General features: G+C 55.4%; 1 protein-coding gene across 3 annotated transcripts; it reads left to right on the top strand.

The window, feature by feature from the left end:
• The first annotated feature begins 1,175 nt into the window (after nucleotides 1-1,175).
• ASB10 (ankyrin repeat and SOCS box containing 10) lies at nucleotides 1,176-10,551 on the top strand. Of its 3 annotated transcripts, XM_088018505.1 has the most exons (6): nucleotides 1,303-1,573; nucleotides 1,881-2,207; nucleotides 2,375-2,642; nucleotides 6,286-6,805; nucleotides 9,956-10,069; nucleotides 10,366-10,551. In XM_088018505.1, the coding sequence occupies exons 1-6, from the start codon at nucleotides 1,303-1,305 to the stop codon at nucleotides 10,549-10,551; spliced, it is 1,686 nt and encodes a 561-aa protein (XP_087874631.1). The 3 variants fall into 3 exon arrangements, with proteins under 3 accessions (XP_027945004.1, XP_087874631.1, XP_087874632.1); XM_028089203.2 differs by lacking the exon at nucleotides 1,881-2,207 and having other exon boundaries at nucleotides 1,176-1,573; XM_088018506.1 differs by lacking the exons at nucleotides 1,303-1,573; nucleotides 9,956-10,069 and having other exon boundaries at nucleotides 1,898-2,207.
• The last annotated feature ends 6,997 nt before the right edge of the window (nucleotides 10,552-17,548 follow it).

The following is a 17,548-nucleotide window of genomic DNA, read 5'->3' as shown; positions in this document are numbered from 1 at the left end:
AGTGCCTTCTCCGAGTGGTCTCCACGTCTTTCTGAAACATGCCTGCCCCCCACCCACCGGCCCAAGCTCTGCTCTCCTTCCTTTGGCCCAGAGCCTGTCCCTCAGGGAGTGGATGGGACACAGCCTCCTGCCCCCAGGTGGAAGTTCATCTGTGGGTCCCCTTTTGTGGGGAGGGAAGAGTTGGGGTGCTGGAGAAGGGGAGCTCAGGGAGCAAGGGACAGTCGTGCCACAGAGAGCTAGGAGCTCCAGAGTTCTCTCAGAAGAAGCAGTGTAAAGAGTGTGTGAATAAAAGTCAAGGTGTGTTCTGCAGGTCACGGAGGCCAACGGGAGCCGGACGAGATGCGACCGCTAGGGCTGGAGCGGGTCCAGGGCCCGTTGTGGGCTGCCCAGGGGCTGGGATTGAGGTTCTTTCTCCCTGTTTTCCTGTTTATCTCCCCAAAGGAAAGTAGTCTTGTTATCCTAATGTGCCTGAATGGGTAGAACCACTTCCTCCTTCTCACTCCCCAACTGAGACCCCTCCAACGTTGGTAGGTAGAGATGGGAGATGGGGGGTCAGCACCCAGTGTGGGCACTGGGAGTTTCTGTCGCTGTCTGTGGGCCGAGCCCTCTCTCCCCAAGGCAGAAGTCTGTCTTCTAGAGAACACCTGGAAGGAAAGCCTCACGGAGTGGGGCCTTCTCTGCCATTCGTCACTACTGTGGAGCCTTTCCTTGGGTTTGGGAGGGGGAAGGTGCAGGGCTAATCGGTGGCATTTGGGAGGGCAGGAAAAATCGCCCGGCACCCACATGCCCTCCATCTGGGATCAGAGCCCAGGCCGCTGGAGGCCGGCTCGGTGAAGCACATGATAGATGACAAAGACGATGAAATGGCGGCTTGAGAGCCCCCACTCCCCACCCCCACCCCCATTCTAGTCCCGGATCTGCCACAAGTTGTCACACCTTGGGCAAATCACTTCCCACACCCAGGCTCATGTTCCTTTACCTGTGAAATTGCAGGTTGTCTACCACGATCTGGGCGATCCCTTTCAACCCTGAGGGCCGTCAACTCCAGGGTGAACTCAGGGTTGGAGGGCTCGAGCCTCACTCTGTTCCCCAGCTCCTCCCTAATGCCCGCTCCAGCCTGAGGCCGCCTTCCCTGGGACAGACAGCTAGGGCAGCCGGGGCTATTTAGGGCATGGCCTGCGTGCACTCCCCTGCCCCTCCCACACTAGGCCTCTGCCTGGGCCCGGTGCCTGCCTGACCAGTCGGTCAGCGGCATCTCCCCGAGTCCTGCTTCTTCGGCTCTCTCTCTCCCAGAGATTGGCTATGCCTGGGAGAAGGAGCTCCCCTCCCCGCTGGGGACGCCGTCTGGGGTGCCTTCCTTCGGCCCCAGCCTGCCGGGTCTGGGGGTCGCAGGCCTGCCCAGCCTGGGAGCCAACTCGGCCGTCGCCACTACTGTGCCGTGACATGGCCTTGCAGAATGCCCTGTACACCGGAGACCTGGCGAGGTTACAGGAGCTATTTCCCCCACATAGCACAGCCGACCTGCTGCTGGAGTCCCGGGCCGCCGAGCCTCGCTGGAGCAGCCACCAGAGGGGTGAGGGACTGTGGGGGGTGGAGGGCTAAGGGCCAGGGGCCTGGGCTGACCCTATCAGATACAGAGTTACCAAGTGCTTGAGGAAGAGGAGAAGCCCCTGGCTACTTCTCCCCGCCCAGAGGCTTGCCTAAGCCTTGGCCCGGGAGTGAAGTCATGCGGAGCCCAGAATAGCTTCTGCTGAACTGCGTGGCCGGGTCAGGCTCAGCTCAGGGACACAGAGACCCTCTCCCGCCCTCTGTCCCTGTTTCTCTCCTCTTCTTCCTCTCTCTGCCTCTGACCCCTCCTTCCCCCACTCCTCTTCCCACATGCTCCTACTCTGTCCTCATGAGCTGGTCCCCAGAAGAGTGCAGGGGGCAGGGAGAACCCCCCAGTGACAGACATGCGCTCTGTGCCAGGCTGGTGGAGAAGCCCAACAGAGGGTCTGCCGAACACCCAGAGTCTGGCCCGGGACCCATCGTCACCCGGACGGCCTCGGGACCTGCCCTGGCCTTCTGGCAGGCAGTGCTGGCCGGGGATGTGGGCTCTGTCTCCCACATCCTCGCCGACTCCAGCACTGGCCTGGCTCCGGATTCCATCTTTGATACCAGCGACCCAGAGCGATGGAGGGATTTCCGCTTCAACATCCGCGCTCTGAGTACGGGCCAGGGGCATGGGGTGGGGGGGTGGTGATCTGAGAGGGAGAGGGGAGGCTGGGGACGGAGCTCTGAGCTCCCTCTTCCCAGCCTCTGCCCATCTCCCCTGTTGCCTGGCCGCTCTTTGCCTCCCTCCAGGGTCTGAGGCCCATGTCCCCTCTCTCCCTAGGAATCTGGTCTCTGACGTACAAAGAGGAGCTGACCACCCCTCTGCACGTGGCCGCCAGCCGGGGCCACACGGAAGTTCTGCAGCTGCTGCTGAGGCGGCGGGCAAGGCCTGACAGCGCCCCAGGGGGCCGCACCGCCCTGCACGAAGCCTGTGCTGCGGGCCACGCTGCCTGTGTCCACATGCTGCTGGTGGCAGGAGCCGACCCCAACATCCCTGACCAGGATGGAAAACTCCCCTTGCACCTCTGCCAGGGGGCCGGCACCCTTGAGTGAGTGACCCCTCAGTCCAGCCCCCATTCTACTCTTGGGTGGGGGGTCAGAGCCATGACCTCAGGGAGGATGAGCGAGCATGTCAGGGGCTGGCAGGCTTGCTGAGCTTGCCTCAGGTGGGGAGTCAGGATGTGATTACTCCCCAAACCCTCCTACCACTGGCCCTGAACTTGGGAATGGCCTGTACTTGGGACAGTTTCTGCTTCCCCAGGGGTGTAAAAGGACGGTGGCAGGGACCCAGTTGCAGAGCCTGTGTTGGGGAGTTGTCTGGATCCATTATGGTGAGGTAGTATACTGTAAAGTGTTAATTTTTCTGAGCCTACCCTGTATTCCAGGCCCTGTGCTAGGTACAACAGTGACTGAGGCATAATCCTGCTTTCAGGGAGCTGACAGTCCAGGAGTGATCCAGGTAGTCTGGAAAGGAGGGCAGACCCCAGTTAGGGCATGCACTGATCCCTGTGGGCAGGTCTGGCGTTTCCCTATTGGTGGGTACCCTCAGGTAAATGGGCCTAGGGATGGAGCTCAACTAACTAAACTCACAAACTGATAGATATACCCATGTTTCAATATATTATTTAGTGTAGGGAAAATTCCTTTACTATGCCCAAATAATTATGCCATATGTGTAAGGAGATTTGGGGGATGAGTCCTCACTCAATTTTTAAAAGAAGATTTTATTTATTTATTCGACAGAGAGAGAGAGAGAGAGAGCACAAGCAGGGGGAGCGGCGGGAGAGGGAGAAGCAGGCTCTCCGCTGAGCAGGGAGCCCCATGCAGGGCTCGATCCTAGGACCTTGGGATCATGACCTGAACCGAAGGCAGACGCTTAGCCAACCAGGCACCCCCTCACTCAATTTCTTGATGAGCGTGGAATCCTGGCAAAGGGACCCTTGGCAAATCTATGAACTAACTGTACATGCAGTAGAGGCCCTCTCTCTACGGACTGCACACCTGACAAATTTCACATCTTGCTCTGGAATGGTGCCAGATTTTTATCCCTTTCATCATGAGCTGGTTAACCTCCTGTTAACCTCAGCATCCTTCAGCAGACTCCATTGACTTATTATGGTCAAAGATGTATTCTATCCTGGTGTGTCCCAATAGAAAAACAATGTGAGCCACGTATGTAATTTAAAATTTTTTAGTGGCCTTATCAAAAAAATGAACAATAATGGGGCATCTGGCTGGCTCAGTCAGTAGAGCATGGGACTCTTGCTCTCAGGGTTGTGAGTTCAAGCCCCATAGTGGGTGTAGAGGTGACTTAAATGTAAAATCTTAAAAAAAAATAGAAAAAGATGAAATTAATTTTTTTAATTCTGGTAAGATACATATAACATAAAATGTACCATCTTGACCGTTTCTAAAGGCACAGTTCAGTGGCACTAAGCAGGTTTACATTGTCAGGTAACCATCACCACCATCCTTCTCATGAACATTTTTAATCTTAACAAAACAAATTCTGGGGCACCTGGGTAGTTCAGTTGGTTAAGCGTCTGCCTTCGGCCCAGGTCATGATCCCGGGGTCCTGGGATCGAGTTCTGTGTCGGGCTCCCTGCTCTGCAGGGAGCCTGCTTCTCCCTCTCCCTCTGCTGCTCCCCCTGCTTGTGCTCTCTCTATCAAATGAATAAATAAAATCTTTTTTTAAGATTGATTGATTTATTTGTTTGTTTGTTTGTTTATTTATTTATTTATTTGACAGAGAGACAGAGAGACAGAGAGCACAAGTAGGCAGAGCGGCAGGCAGAGGGAAGGGGAGAAGCCGGCTCTCTGCTGAGCAGGAAGCCGGTCGTGGGGCTCGATCCCAGGACCCTGGGACCGTGACCTGAGCCGAAGGCAGACGCTCAACCACTGAGCCACCCAGGCGCCCCATAAATAAAATCTTTTTAAAAAAATCTTAAAAAAAAAAAACCCTGAAATTCTGTCCTCGCTGAACAAAAGCTTCTCATTCCTCTCTCCCTCCAGCCTGTGACAGCCACCATTCTTCTGGTTTCTAGAATTTGACTATTCTAGGTACCCCATACGAGTGGAATTACAGGGCATTTGTCCTTTTGTGATGGCTTCTTTCACTCCACACGATGTCCTCAGGGTTCATCCATGTTGCAGCCAGTGTCAGGATGTCCTCCCTTTTCCAGGCTAAATAAGATCCCATTGTCTGTAGATGCTACATTTTATCCACTCATCAGCTGATGAACACTTAGATTGCTTTCTTTCACATTTTGGCTGTTGTGAATAGTGCTGCGGTGAACATGGGTGTACAAATATCTCTGAAACGGGTGAAATTAATTTTAATAATATCTTTCATTTAACCCAGTATATCCAAAACATTGCCACTTCAACATGTAATCAACATAAAGAACTAATGAGATATTTTACGTTCCCTTTTTTGTACCAAGTCTTCAAAATTGGTGTGTATTTTACACTCACGGCATGTCTCAGTTAGGCATGGTCATAATCCAAGGGCTCAATAGCCGTGTGTGGCTCGTGGCCCCTGTATCAGACAACACAGCTCTATACAATCCCGCATTTTTAGTTCTGGACATGTTCTAGCCCAGCCTCATGGAGACCACACCCAGCTAGAATCATTCTTTCCTTTCCCACGTAAACAGAAGTATTTTTTAAAATTATTATGGATAGGGGCATCTGGGTGGCTTAGTCGTTAAGCGTCTGCCTTCGGCTCAGGTCTTGACCTCAGGGTCCTGGGATCGAGCCCTGCATCGGGCTCCCTGCTCAGAGGGAAGCCTGCTTCTCCCTCTGCCACTCCCCCTGCTTGTGTTCCTGCTCTCGCTATCTCTCTCTCTGTCAAATAAATAAATAAAATCTTTAAAAAAATTATTATGGATAATTTTAAACATGTAGAAAGGTGGGCAAGATAATACAATGGGCCCCCAAGATCCATCACCACCCACTCTCCCTGCCAAGAGCTGTTGTCATGGTCTTTCCAGGCACTGTGCTGCTCACAACTTCATTAGGTCCAGGTATTAGCAAGTATCCCCATTCTCCCGACGCGGACACTAGCTCCAAGAGGCTAAGTTCCGTTCGCTTTGAATTTCCATGTTCATGTTCTTACAGGCACACACGACCTTCTGTGAGGGCCGTCTTGGAGCAAATCTGGCTGGCCAGTTTTGGTTTTGTTGCTCTTTCTCCCATGCCCCCAGTTCCATCCCATACCCACAGCCAGGCCCCACGTCCCGCTTCCTCTACCAGCCCCAGCGTGCACAGCCTTCCACTGCCCTGCTGCCCCCTGGGCCCGAATGCCAGCCCCCCTCCTTCCTAGCTGCATGAATGTGGGCCGGGTCCTCACACCCTCGGGGCTCAGTTTCCTCCTTGGGACCTATGATGGAACTAGTCAGTTCGTGTAGAGCCCTCAGAAGGGCTCCTGTTCTCACTGCATGAGGGCTGCATGTGACTTTCGCCCCCATGAAGACTTTAGGGCACCACTCCTGCAGGGAGCACGCGGGCTTGGAGAGAAGGCTTTGCTGGCCCTGCAGCACATGGCTGGGGTGACTAGTGACCGGCAGGAGGGAAGGGGAGGGGCAGACAGAAGCAGGAGTAGCCCAAGAACTCCCCCCAGGTTTGCTCTGCTCAGACTAGTAGGAGTGGAGGGCCCTATTTTCCTCCCCACCACCGTCTCGCCCTTCCCAGGTGTGCGGAACTGCTCCTGAGGTTTGGGGCGAAAGTGGATGGTCGGTCTGAGGAGGAGGAGGAGACCCCTTTGCATGTAGCCGCGCGGCTGGGCCATGTGGAGCTGGCAGACCTGCTTCTGAGACGGGGGGCATGCCCTAATGCCCGTAATGCCGAAGGCTGGACCCCACTGCTGGCTGCCTGTGACGTCCGCTGCACGTCCCCGGTCGACGCTGAGGCCACCACCGCCCGCTGCCTCCAGCTCTGCTGTCTGTTGCTCTCAGCCGGAGCTGATGCTGATGCTGCTGACCAGGACAAGCGACGGCCCCTGCACCTGGCCTGTCGCCGCGGCCACGCGGCCATCGTGGAGCTGCTCCTATCCCACGGCGTTAGCGCCAACGCCATGGACTATGGTGGACACACGGCCCTGCACTGTGCTCTGCAGGGCCCAGCTGCGGCCCTGGCCCAGAGCCCAGAGCACATGGTGCGAGCTTTGCTCAACCATGGTGCTGTCCGTGTCTGGCCTGGGGCCCTCCCCAAGGTATGGGGCTGGGGCCAGAGGGAGGGCCGTGAGGGTGAGGGGAGGGGAGATGCAGACCTGCTCCCACTCACTCTGGATGCAGCCTCAGACACTTGAGCACATGAGTAAGTTCTTCTTTCATCAAGTAAGCAAAGCCTAAAGGGGGCAAAGGCAAGGACGTAGACCAACAGGAGGGGTGTGTGTGTAGGTATGTGTGCATGCACAAGTGTATGCGTGTGTGATGAAGGTGGGCTGAGGGCAGGAGGTCAGATTATCATGCATCTGAAAAGACAGGAGCCAGGACTGAAGTGGGCATCAGGGAGTTGTTTCTTCATCAGGGGAGTGAGCTGATGAGAGGAACATGCAGGAAGCTCAGCCTGGCAGTGGGATCCATTCAGTGAGACACTCTGCACAGGACAGGCTCCCCCAAGGCAGAGCGATGAGCCTGGGTCATGAGGTTCAAAGCTTCCTGACCTTTTGCAGACAGACATAGTCCTTGTTTCTGAGAGCTTAGCATCACCCAGACCAGCAGCTGCTATCCTGGCACCAGAGAAAAAGCCTTTCACTGTCAATTTCCTGGCTGTATCTCATTTTATTAACATAAAATATTCCCAAAGTGGGTTCAACTTGAAGACCTGTGCTCCTAGATGCCCTGACAGGGGGCCCTGTCCCATACTGCGTCATATCTGGAGGGGGCCATATAATGTCACAAGGGTCTGGGACTGGGATGGGGACCCCTGTTCTCTGAGGAGCTGGGTCAGAACGGATACAGGGTAGCAGGCTGTGGGCAGATCCTTCTGCGTCATCTCGGGGCCTGAACTGTCCAGCCCTGCCCGGTCCTGGACACTCCTCTCCTGTCCCTGCCTTTCGCCTTCACTCACAAACCTAGAAGCATCTGTCTAGATTCCTAAGCAAGACCAAATAATTAAACAGCCTGAGAGTTCGGCAGATTGGTCTCCCCTTTGGGAAAATACAAGAAAATCAACAATTAACACTAATTAATCTCCTATTAACACCAGATAATTAGGAGACGAGCAATTCCCTGTAATCTGACGGTGGCTTTGACAGCTAATGATTTCCCCTTCGGGGAGGAGGTGGGAGGAGGAGGCAGAGCAGCAGCAGGATTTCCCAGGACCCCACTGCCCGCCCCCGCCCCCAGCCCCGATCTGCCCTGCCTTAGGGACCAAGGGGGCCGGCACAGCCAAGTGCCCCATTCCTCCCCTTCGATTGGGTGCCGCGTCCCAGGTGATGGAAAAGTTCAGGAGGGAGCCTGCCTCCATCTCCTGCAATCCACAGCTGCCCCACGCTTGCCTGAGGTGCCTGTCTCCCTGCAAGGAGCCATCTGTGATCACTGCCGGGCTCAGCCAGCTCTCCAGGAGCCACTGGGCACTCAGGAAACCTGAAGCCAGGGTCTGGTCTGATGCTTGTTCCTGTGACTGTAGGCAAGTCACTGGAACACTCTGAACGCATGTTCCTTGCATGAATTATAGCCTCTAGCGAACAGTGATAAAAAGCTGTAGGAGCCTCGTGGGTAACATTTGGAGGGAGCACAGCCCTGACCACCACCAGACACTATTCTATGGTGTGGTACCTGCGGCACGGGCGCCTTCAGTTCTCCCAGCAAACTCGGAAGTAAGTGACAACCAAGAGCGCAGGCTCTGGAGCCTGGCACACTAGCCATGCGACCCTTGGCAAGTTGCTTAATCTCTCTGGGCCTCAGTTCTCTCGTGTGTAACACAGGGACATAAGAGTGTGCCTACTTCATAGGGTTAGGATGAGAACTGAGCTCATACACATAGAGCCCTTTCAACAGGGCCTGACCTACAGTTAGTGCTCAACACCTGTTAGCTCGTGTTCTTCTAAGTTAAATAATGTGTGGGAAAGCTGCTGGGCATTATGCCAACGTGGGGAGAGAGAGGTGCTGGTTCAAGAGCCGCAGGAGGCTTCCTGGAGCAGAGGGGACTTGGGATGGGCAGGCCTTGGAGATGGAGGAGGAGGAAAGTATAGGTATTCCAGGCAGAGGACAGAGGCAGGAATCAACGTGGGCTGGGAGGCACAGAGAGACCCCTGAACAGCAGATAGACGTGACCAGGCTGTTCTTTCCTAGATCTAAGGAGGAGGAAATCAGAGACCCGCTCTGGGCAGACGGGATGGGGCAGCCCCAGTGAGCACTGCTGAGCTGCACTGCAAGAAGCAGAGGGGGCTCCGGGTGTGTGAGATGCTTTCCCCAGGGGCCCTGCTCCCCCGGCCCAGCAGCACCCAGCCCATGCAGCACTCCAAGCCTGCCAGGCGGTGGGGCTCCTTGTAGGCAGGGGGTTTTAAAGCCCCCAATGCTGCATGCAAGTTTATGTGGAGAGAGGGGTGCCATGTATAGGAATGCTGCCAGAAAGACAGTACTTAGCCATTCTCAGATTTTATAAAGGGTCTGTGGCCACTGCCTATAGCTTGAGACACAGCCAGAGGTGGAGCGGATGAAGCACACATCTGCTTCTAGCTAGGACTTGCAGACTCGGGTGAGTATGATGGCATCTGTGTGTGTCCAGGCCGGCTGAGGCTGTCTTTCTTTCCACGTGGACAGTCCCTGGCACGGGCTGCTCCCGCAGCATAGCTCAGCCTCCCCTGCAGTGGGTCACCTCCTCAGAGAGGCTTTTCTTGACCACCCATCTAGGACAGCACCCTCCCAACACATTCAGTCCCCAAGCCTACTTATTTTTCATTGTAATGGCTTATCTGTGGTGGTTTATGTGTTTATATTATTTTCTCCCACTGAAATAGACCTTCCCAGCTGAAAGGACCTGTCTGTCATCCTCATTGCTGGGTCCCCAGGGCTCAGCCCGTAGTGGTCCTCAGTAAATATTTACTAAATGAAGACATGAAAGAATGAATCTGGCTCCAACTTGATCCCACCAGGTCTCTGCTGGCCTCTTCCCTTCTCTCTGAATCCTCTCCCTGATGACCTCATTTTAACTTCATCGCAACTGCAAAGATCCTATTTCTAAAGAGGTCATATTTATATGTCCTGGGGATTAGGACTTCAACATATTTTTGGGGGGACACAATTCAACCCACAGCAGCTGTTCTATCACTGTCTCGTCACCCTGTGCAGGCTGGCTCGGGGACCTGCAGCGTGGGGGAACCCTGGAAGCGCTGATGCATCTCTGCCTCCTCCAGGTGCTGGAGCGCTGGTGTGAGTCTCCGAGAACCATTGAGGTCCTGATGAACACCTACAGTATCATGCAGCTTCCCGAGGAGGCCATGGCCCTGGTGCCTCTTGAAATACTGCAGGTCAGATTCCAGGACCCTGAACACACACTCACTCAGCCTGGCCCCAAAGGACTCCACTCCCTACAGGGAAGCTCTGTTGGTTCCCCTACCCTGCCCCAGAGAAACAACCCAGAGACCCGTTCATGTCCCAGAAGAAGAAAACACAGAGTGAACACCCAAAACACTACTTCTAGAGGCTCCTGTAGACACCTGCTGGCCACCAGCCTCCCCTCCCCCCTCCCCCCCCCGCCCGCTTTGGGAGGAAAGGGTGCCATTTGTCCAAGGCTGCCTCGCTGAGCCCCTCATTCTATCCCCAGAAGCACCACCGTTTCTATTCCTCCCTTTTCGCCTTGGTGAGGCAGCCCAGATCGCTGCAGCACCTGAGCCGCTGTGCGCTCCGTGCTCACCTGGCCGCCTGCCTGCCCCATGCCCTGCCCCGCCTTCCCCTGCCATCCCGCCTGCTCCGCTACCTGCAGCTGGATTTTGAGGACGTGCTCTACTAGGTGAGTGCCGGGTTCTGTGGGCATTTAGAGGGATGGGTAGGAGGCAAGAGAAGAGTTGGGGGCAGGGCCTTGGCCAGAACCAGCCTGCCTCCTGGACCTTGGGACCTCTCTGAATCCACACCTCTCTTTCCAGATGTCTGTCCACTGCCTTTTGAGAGACCTGAAAGTAGATGCCCCGGGGGCTCCAGTCTGCGGCTCTCAGCAGCCCCCAGCCCAGGACTGAGTTGAACTGATTCGGGCCGAGGTGGCTCTGTCAGCAGGAGGTCCAGCTCCTCAGGCAGATGTGGATGCTGCCATCCCTGCCGGGGAGAGAGAAACAGACCATGCAGCCAGGTGATGTCTAACAGAGAGACAACTGGCACTTGTGGCAAGTGAGGAACTCCTCTTGGTGGTCTCCTCAGGCACCCCTCCAGCCCATCCGATCCCTGTATGAGCATTAAAAATCTGCAGGCCTGTGTTGTTTGGTGCTGTCTGCAGCAGGCCTTCCTCTGAGCTGCTCACTCAGGGGACTCAGGATGGGCAGACTTATGGACCCCCTCACCCCCATCTGCCCCATGGCGCCAATGGTGTCATCTTCCCCCTTTGGCATCTACCAGCTGTTGAGCCGCCCCAGGCAGACTTGCCCCGCCGGCTCATGATGTGGCACAAGGGCCACCAGGTGAGGTAATGTCAGGACAACCACCCAGAGGATGGGTGAGCAAACAGGCTTGGGTAGAGAAGAGCTGCTGCAGGAATGAGGCAGGGCAGATGTGGGACAGGATGGGAAAGGCAGCCTCGGGGTAGGGAGGTGAGGTGAAGAGCAAGAAGGCCAGTGAAAAGTGGGTGCAGGTGTCAGCCATCAGAGAGGGTAACCGTGGTTCAGGTGAGAGTGGAGGTTTCAGGTTTGGAAAAAACAAGCAACTCTAGCTACTGCCTGTCCTATAGGTCAGGGAGCACCGGACGCACGCCTGGTTCCTGCCTCTCTTGGACTTAGCTTTGTGGCAGCAGGAGCGGAGCTGAGCGTTACGTCCGGGGCCTCAGCCATTCGGCTGTGGAACTCAAATTTCTTCCCCTCTCTGGGCTCAAGTTGCTCACATTCGTAAGCCAAGAAAGGAGAGAGTCCCTGAGGGTCTTTGCAGTGCCAGGTTTTTAAGACCTCGCAGGTGGCCAGCACGCAGGAGTCGGCCTGCAACCACAGTAGAAAGACGGAGCTGACTGGTGTCGCAGAGCAGCCAATCAAGGGCACTGTGATCCGTGACGTCAAGGGTCGCCGGACAGGTTTCCCAGGGCCCCAGAGTGCGCAAGCGCCGGTGTTCACAACTTTCCCTCCAACTTCGGGGACCGAGGCTGCGGGGGCGGGGCCTGGAGGACGCAGGCGGCAGGGGCGGGGCCGGCCGGGCGCGAAGCCCCAGACGGCCTGGGGAGAGAAGCCTAGGAGAAGCGGGGCGGAGGTGAGTGGGCCCCGGGGGGTTCTCACCTTGCCTCACCGGCCTTGGGCTGACCCGCCCTGTGGGGCGCGACGGGAGACGGGGCCGCCAGACGGAGGCCCGGCCCCTCAGCTGTGGCGACGCCGGGCAGGTCTTGAGCGCGCAGGCCCCGGGGCCCGCGCGGGTTGGGAGGGGAGGTGGGGCGGTCGGCACAGGCAGGGGATGAGAGGGGTCGGGCAGCGATCTCCCCGGGGCTCGCTCATGTGTGAGTTCCCCTCACCGTGTGGGGCCTCTCCTGGAGAGCCCGTCTTGTCCGGGGGCGGAGGCCTGGGAGAATGGCCCGTGGCCCATGTTGGGCAAGGGCTTCCGTGCCCCTGTGGTCCAGGTGCCACGCACACACAGGCCTGGCTCTCCAGTCCTCACCGGAGTACCCTCTAGGGGGAGGGGACCCTAAGCAAATGGGCGGCAAGGTGCCGCAGGGCTAAGCCCTCTGAGGCATTCACGGTGATTGCCAGCTTGCTTGGAGCTATTGGAGACTGGGTGACAGGCTGCCTCTTGGAGGAGGTGACATTTGACCTGAGGCCCAGGCCCGTGAGTGGAGTGGGGAAGAGCCCGGGAGTGCCCTGAACTGAGGTAGGTTTGGAAAGATCTCTGAATGGCTTTGGGGAGAGGGGAGAGGCCAGGAAGAATCAAAGACCATTAGGGGGCTCCTGCTGAAGTCGAGTCCCCAGAGATGGGGGAAGCAGTGACTTGGGACCCTGTTTGGGGACTGGAGGAGACGTGCTGATGGACTGGATGTGGGGGCTGAGGGAAAGCGTAATCCAGGATGACTTTCAGTGTTTGGGCTGAACAACTGGGTGGATGGTGGTGCTAATTACTAAGGTGGGGAAGATGGGCAAGGGGCAGGTGGGGGAGGAACGAGAAGGTCGCTCTGGGAGATATGAAGTCGGAGCTGTCTATTACACATCTCAAAGAGGCTATGTTACAAGGTCATTTAGATCTAGAAATCTGGAATTCAGAGACAAAGTCAGGTCTGGGATATAAATGGGATCATTGGCGTGTGAAAGATGTTGAAAGCTCTGTTCTAAGAGAATCCTGACTCTCGAGGGGGTGACTTTCCTGAGAGTTGTTTTGCACTTTGATGGAAATTTTATTTAATCCCATCCACATCATTCATTTTGCGCCTCCTGAGTCCCAGGTTTTAGGCACTAGATCTACAGCTGTGAACGAGACCAGTTCCTGCCCTCAGTGAATTTCCCATCTAGTCTGAAAAACAAGGTGTGTGAATCACTAGTTCAAATACAAGGGGCAATTAAGTGAATGCAAAAGACATGTGGGAGCAGGACCTGAGGGCGTGTAGGGGCAGGGACCTGGGAAGACTTCACAGGAGGTGGTTGCCTCTCCCAAAGTGGTAAGAAGGGAGAAGGATTTCTGACCATATCTGAGAGTACTGGATCTTCGGCAGGATGCCTTTTTAAAGAGGATAGCAGTAAAGGAGGAAAGACGATGTAGAGTGGTCAATATGAGGGGCTGCTGCCCAGCCTCACCCGTTCTGCCATTAGCAGGCAGTGTTAGGAAGGTCCGTTCTGGGGTTAGACATCCACAGACACTCTTGCAAGCCAGGGAGCTTCCTCCCTAGCCTCCTGGCTGCGGGTCCCGCGGGCCCAGAACTTCTCCCCGGTAATTGCTTTCCGTAATGTGTTTGCTCCAAACCAATTTCACGCCTCCGTGAGGACTCCGCCCTGCACTGGAGGCGCGGACCTCCCCACCACCAACCTACCCACGTGTGACGCGTGCGCACACACAAACGGCACACATTTTACACAACAGATACACGGGGTTCAAGTAACTGGACACGAAAAATATACACGAACCTACACGCATGCATACTAGATTTTAAGACTCTTGGGTACAATCCCCCCGCCCAACCAGTGCCTTCACAGTTAAATACCCCGCAGCGGCGCCAGCGCGCGCGCCCTAGGAAGGCTCACCTGGTCGGGTTCCTGTGCCCTCGCACGTCTCCTGGACTAACGCCAGGGGGCGCTGCAGTACTCCGCACTTCACTCAGCTGACGCAGTTGCGCGCTGCTGCCACCAGAGGGTGGCCGCGGGCAGGGCCCGACGCTGCCCATCGCGAGTGGACTCTCTCCCGCCAGTAAGTGGAGGTACAGATGCTTTGGCTTTGACTTTAGAATAGTTCGTTCTTGGTATCCTGGGTGCTGGTTTCCAAACCACGAAGGGGAGGCCAGATGGTGAGGTCCGATATAGGGACACGCAGAGAGAGGGTAGATTCAAGATAAGATTCCTCTGTATGAACCTTTACCCAGCAGGTGAAATCGTGAGAGTGGGACAAGTTAGAGTATGTGGACAATTAAAGAAGCAGAATACTGTTTTAGACAGAAGAGTGCTTGCCCACAGTGGGCCTGTTCGGAGATTCAGTAAGAGAAGCACAGAGTTTACTCTTGGTGAAGAAAGGAGCCAGCGTTGATAGTGACCGCTTCTTCCCTGGTCCTGATGGTGAAGCAGAGGAGAGCCACCGATTCAGGGGACTTCTCTTCTCGACCACTGTGCTCTTCTTTGTCCATTTGCTACAGGAAGGGAAGGGATTTTGAAAGGCATTTCTTCATGTTCGCTTGATCCTTGCACTGGCTTTTTGGCTAGGCAGAGTAGAGATTTATCACTTTCTCTCACAGATGGAGTTAAGTCAGGGGGGCCAAGGTTACATGTCTCTGTGAGGGGTCAGAACAGAAACTTAACTCCAACTCTTATTACTCTAGCCAAGTGCTTTTTTCCATTTACCATTTGGCCTTGGTTCCACAGTCTACAAAAGGGCAGGGAAAGGGAATGGGTTGCTTCAGTTGCCACTATGTATGTGGCTTTTATCCTGGGATAGCCAGTGAATGTCAAGGACTATGCAGAAGTCACACTTCATGACCTAGCATGGCAAGGGGACAGATCGAGGATATAAATGGATTACAAAATACTGTATCTAGCAAACATGCAGCACACCAGGGCAATACAAAGTACCTGGGGTTTCACTTGCCTCATTTCAGGTTTGGTGGCCAGCTGGGATTTGTTGGCAACAAGCTCTAAGCCTGTACCCTCTGCCAGCTTGAGCAGAGGATTTCACTTTACGAAGTCTAGTTCTGGGCAATGAGCTCTTGGCTTGAGCTGGATGACATACATCTTCAAGATCAGAGGGTCTTTAACCTTGAGTCGCTGACCGTGCATGATCATTCTGTCCTACCAGAGAGCGACAGGCTTATTAAAGTGGCCTTTTATGAGTGTGTGGGGGGGTTACTGGTGGGAGGGAGATGTTTCAGTATCTACCCCTTTGAGTTTTTGGAATTTTGTACTAGATAATTTTATTACCTATACAAAAAAATGAATGCAGTTCCTTTAAAAACTGTCTCTTCCTTCCTGCTTTGATTGGTGGTGGTCCTGCTCATACAGATTTAATTTCAGTGATTGTAACCCAAAGTTCTCTCAATAATTTATCAAGTCAATAAGCCTCTATTTGTGTATCCAACACTGTAAAGCCATCAAACCAAGGACTGACCTCTCATTTTTAAAGTACAGTACACTTTTGAAGTCTGGTCTTCCATGTTGGTACCCTGAAGTGCTTGGTTAATTTAGCAAAGCGTTCTGAAGAAGATCTTTAGGAGGATGTACAAAGATTATCCTAGTACCCTTGTAGTGAGGCAGGGTTCCCAGAGCGAAGGTGAGGCGCCTCTTCTTTCTCCATGGCGACATCTTCCCACCAGACTTGTCTCTAAGAGTTTTCATGAGTTTAATGTGGAGCCCAAGGTAGATCAGGACTTCGTGGAAACCACACTCTTCTCCTTTTCCCTGACGAATTGTCAATCAAGCATAACCAAAGAGAGGTCCCTGCTAGGGTCTCACCCTTTTCTGTCCCACCCTGGTGACAGTATCTTTCAGGGTGCCTTTTTGTCATACGTCTGACATTAGTGGTATTCACTAGGCCACCACGACACTCCTGATTTGAACAAATGTCACTGAGATCCAGAGTTCCCTCCTGCCTGCTCTGCCTTGGCTCAGAAACAGAGACTCTTGGGCATAGGTTTCCGTCCTCACCTGAGCCAAGTAACTTCCCCTATCTGGACTGCATCTTCCTAAACTGGCTTGGCTCTCCCTGGCCCACCTGAATAACAGTTTCCCGGTGACCAGGTGACCTTCATTTTAGCTAGCTAGGCTTGCTCTGGATCCTGAAATTCGGGTCACTCTCCTGTTGACTTGCCTGTCTTAAGTCTTTTTTGCTGGTTGACCTATCAAGCAAAAGTGCCCATGACTTTTGCCTCTAGACTGACAACTATACCGCTGGGAATAGGGGGTGGGGGTGGTAAAAGACGCTACCATTTCTGTGTTTGAGAATGGGGGAGGTGAACAGAGTCATCTGCAATTAGCGAATAATTAGCGCTGCTGACCCTTGGGGCTCATCAGCGCTCCTGGGGCCAGCCCCCAGCAATCAGCTAGGGCAGGTCGAGAGTGTCAGGCCCAGGAATGAATAGGGCTCATCAGCGGTGCTGGAGCCGGGGAGCCAATCAGGGAAATTAATAGCAGAAGAGAGGGAGAGAGAGGGAGGGAGACAGAGATAGACAGACAGACAAGAGATACAGATACAGGTGAGAAATGACGGGGGGGGAATAGAATAAGACAACTGGGATAGGGAATGAGAGAGAGGAATAGGGGGGCGGCAGCAAAGGGAAGCGTGGAGGAAGGACAAGCATGTAAGGGATGGGAGAAAGATGGAGGGGAAAGGTGAGAGCAATGGTAAGTACTTGGCATAGTGTGGGCACTCGAGGAAATTACCCGCAGAGGCTACAGTGAGGAGCTGAGGTAGTCCGCGTCGGAGGAGGGAACGAGGAAGAAGGGGAAGAGCCAATGTCGAGAGAAAAGAGACCCGGGGAGAGGGGAATGGAGTCGGGAAGAAACTACCAAGGGGGGTGACCCCCCACCCCCACCCCGTACAAGCGCCCTGAGCTGCGGCGCCCGGCGGCACAGTGCGCCCCCTGCCGTTCCCGCCTCGCCGCCCGAGAGGGCGCCGAGGTCGTGTCCAGCCCGCGTGGCCAGGTCTTGCTCTTGGGGCGGCCGGGGAAGGGGCGTCGGGGGCGGGGAGGCACGCCGGGGACCGGCCCAGGGTCCGACGGAGGGCGGCGGCCTGGGGCGCTGTGGTCCGGCCCCTCCCGGGGCGCTCTCCTTGCCTGGCGTCCCGCGCCACGTCCACGCCCGGGCAGGGTGGGCTGAGTGGGGGGGGGGGCGGGCTGGGTGGAGGGAGGGGCACCGGCCCAGCAGCTGCCGCCGCCTTCTCGTCGGCCGCAAACTTTCACAAAGCGGCGTGTCCGGCCTCATCAATCTCCATTAATAATAGTTGGTTGGGCCGCGGGGGGCGGGCGGGGGTCCCGGGCCGGCCGGCCGGGCCGCTGGGAACGGGCTCTGCGGAGGGAGCGGAGCCGGGCGCGGCAGCGGCGGGCGGAGGGAGGAAGTGAAGCGTAATTTGAGGAAGATGGATGAGTCCGGAGGGCGACACCCCCAGCCCGCCCGCTCGCCCGCCCCCTCCCTCCTTATGAGAGA

The sequence above is a fragment of the Eumetopias jubatus genome, unplaced genomic scaffold, assembly GCF_037043125.1.
Source record: "Eumetopias jubatus isolate StellerSeaLion01/CBP00866 unplaced genomic scaffold, mEumJub1_p1.0 scaffold_14, whole genome shotgun sequence".
NCBI classification, from domain to species: domain Eukaryota; kingdom Metazoa; phylum Chordata; class Mammalia; order Carnivora; family Otariidae; genus Eumetopias; species Eumetopias jubatus.
This window is presented reverse-complemented; position numbering and strand designations above follow the sequence as displayed.

Excerpts from the sequence above, each read along its gene's own strand:
- ASB10 (XM_088018505.1), top strand. The coding sequence starts at position 1,303 with ATGCCTGGGAGAAGGAGCTCCCCTCCCCGCTGGGGACGCCGTCTGGGG. Across the intron at positions 2,208-2,374 it reads CTTCAACATCCGCGCTCTGA|GAATCTGGTCTCTGACGTAC; the intron begins GTACGGGCCAGG and ends CTCTCTCCCTAG. Across the intron at positions 6,806-9,955 it reads GGCCTGGGGCCCTCCCCAAG|GTGCTGGAGCGCTGGTGTGA; the intron begins GTATGGGGCTGG and ends TGCCTCCTCCAG.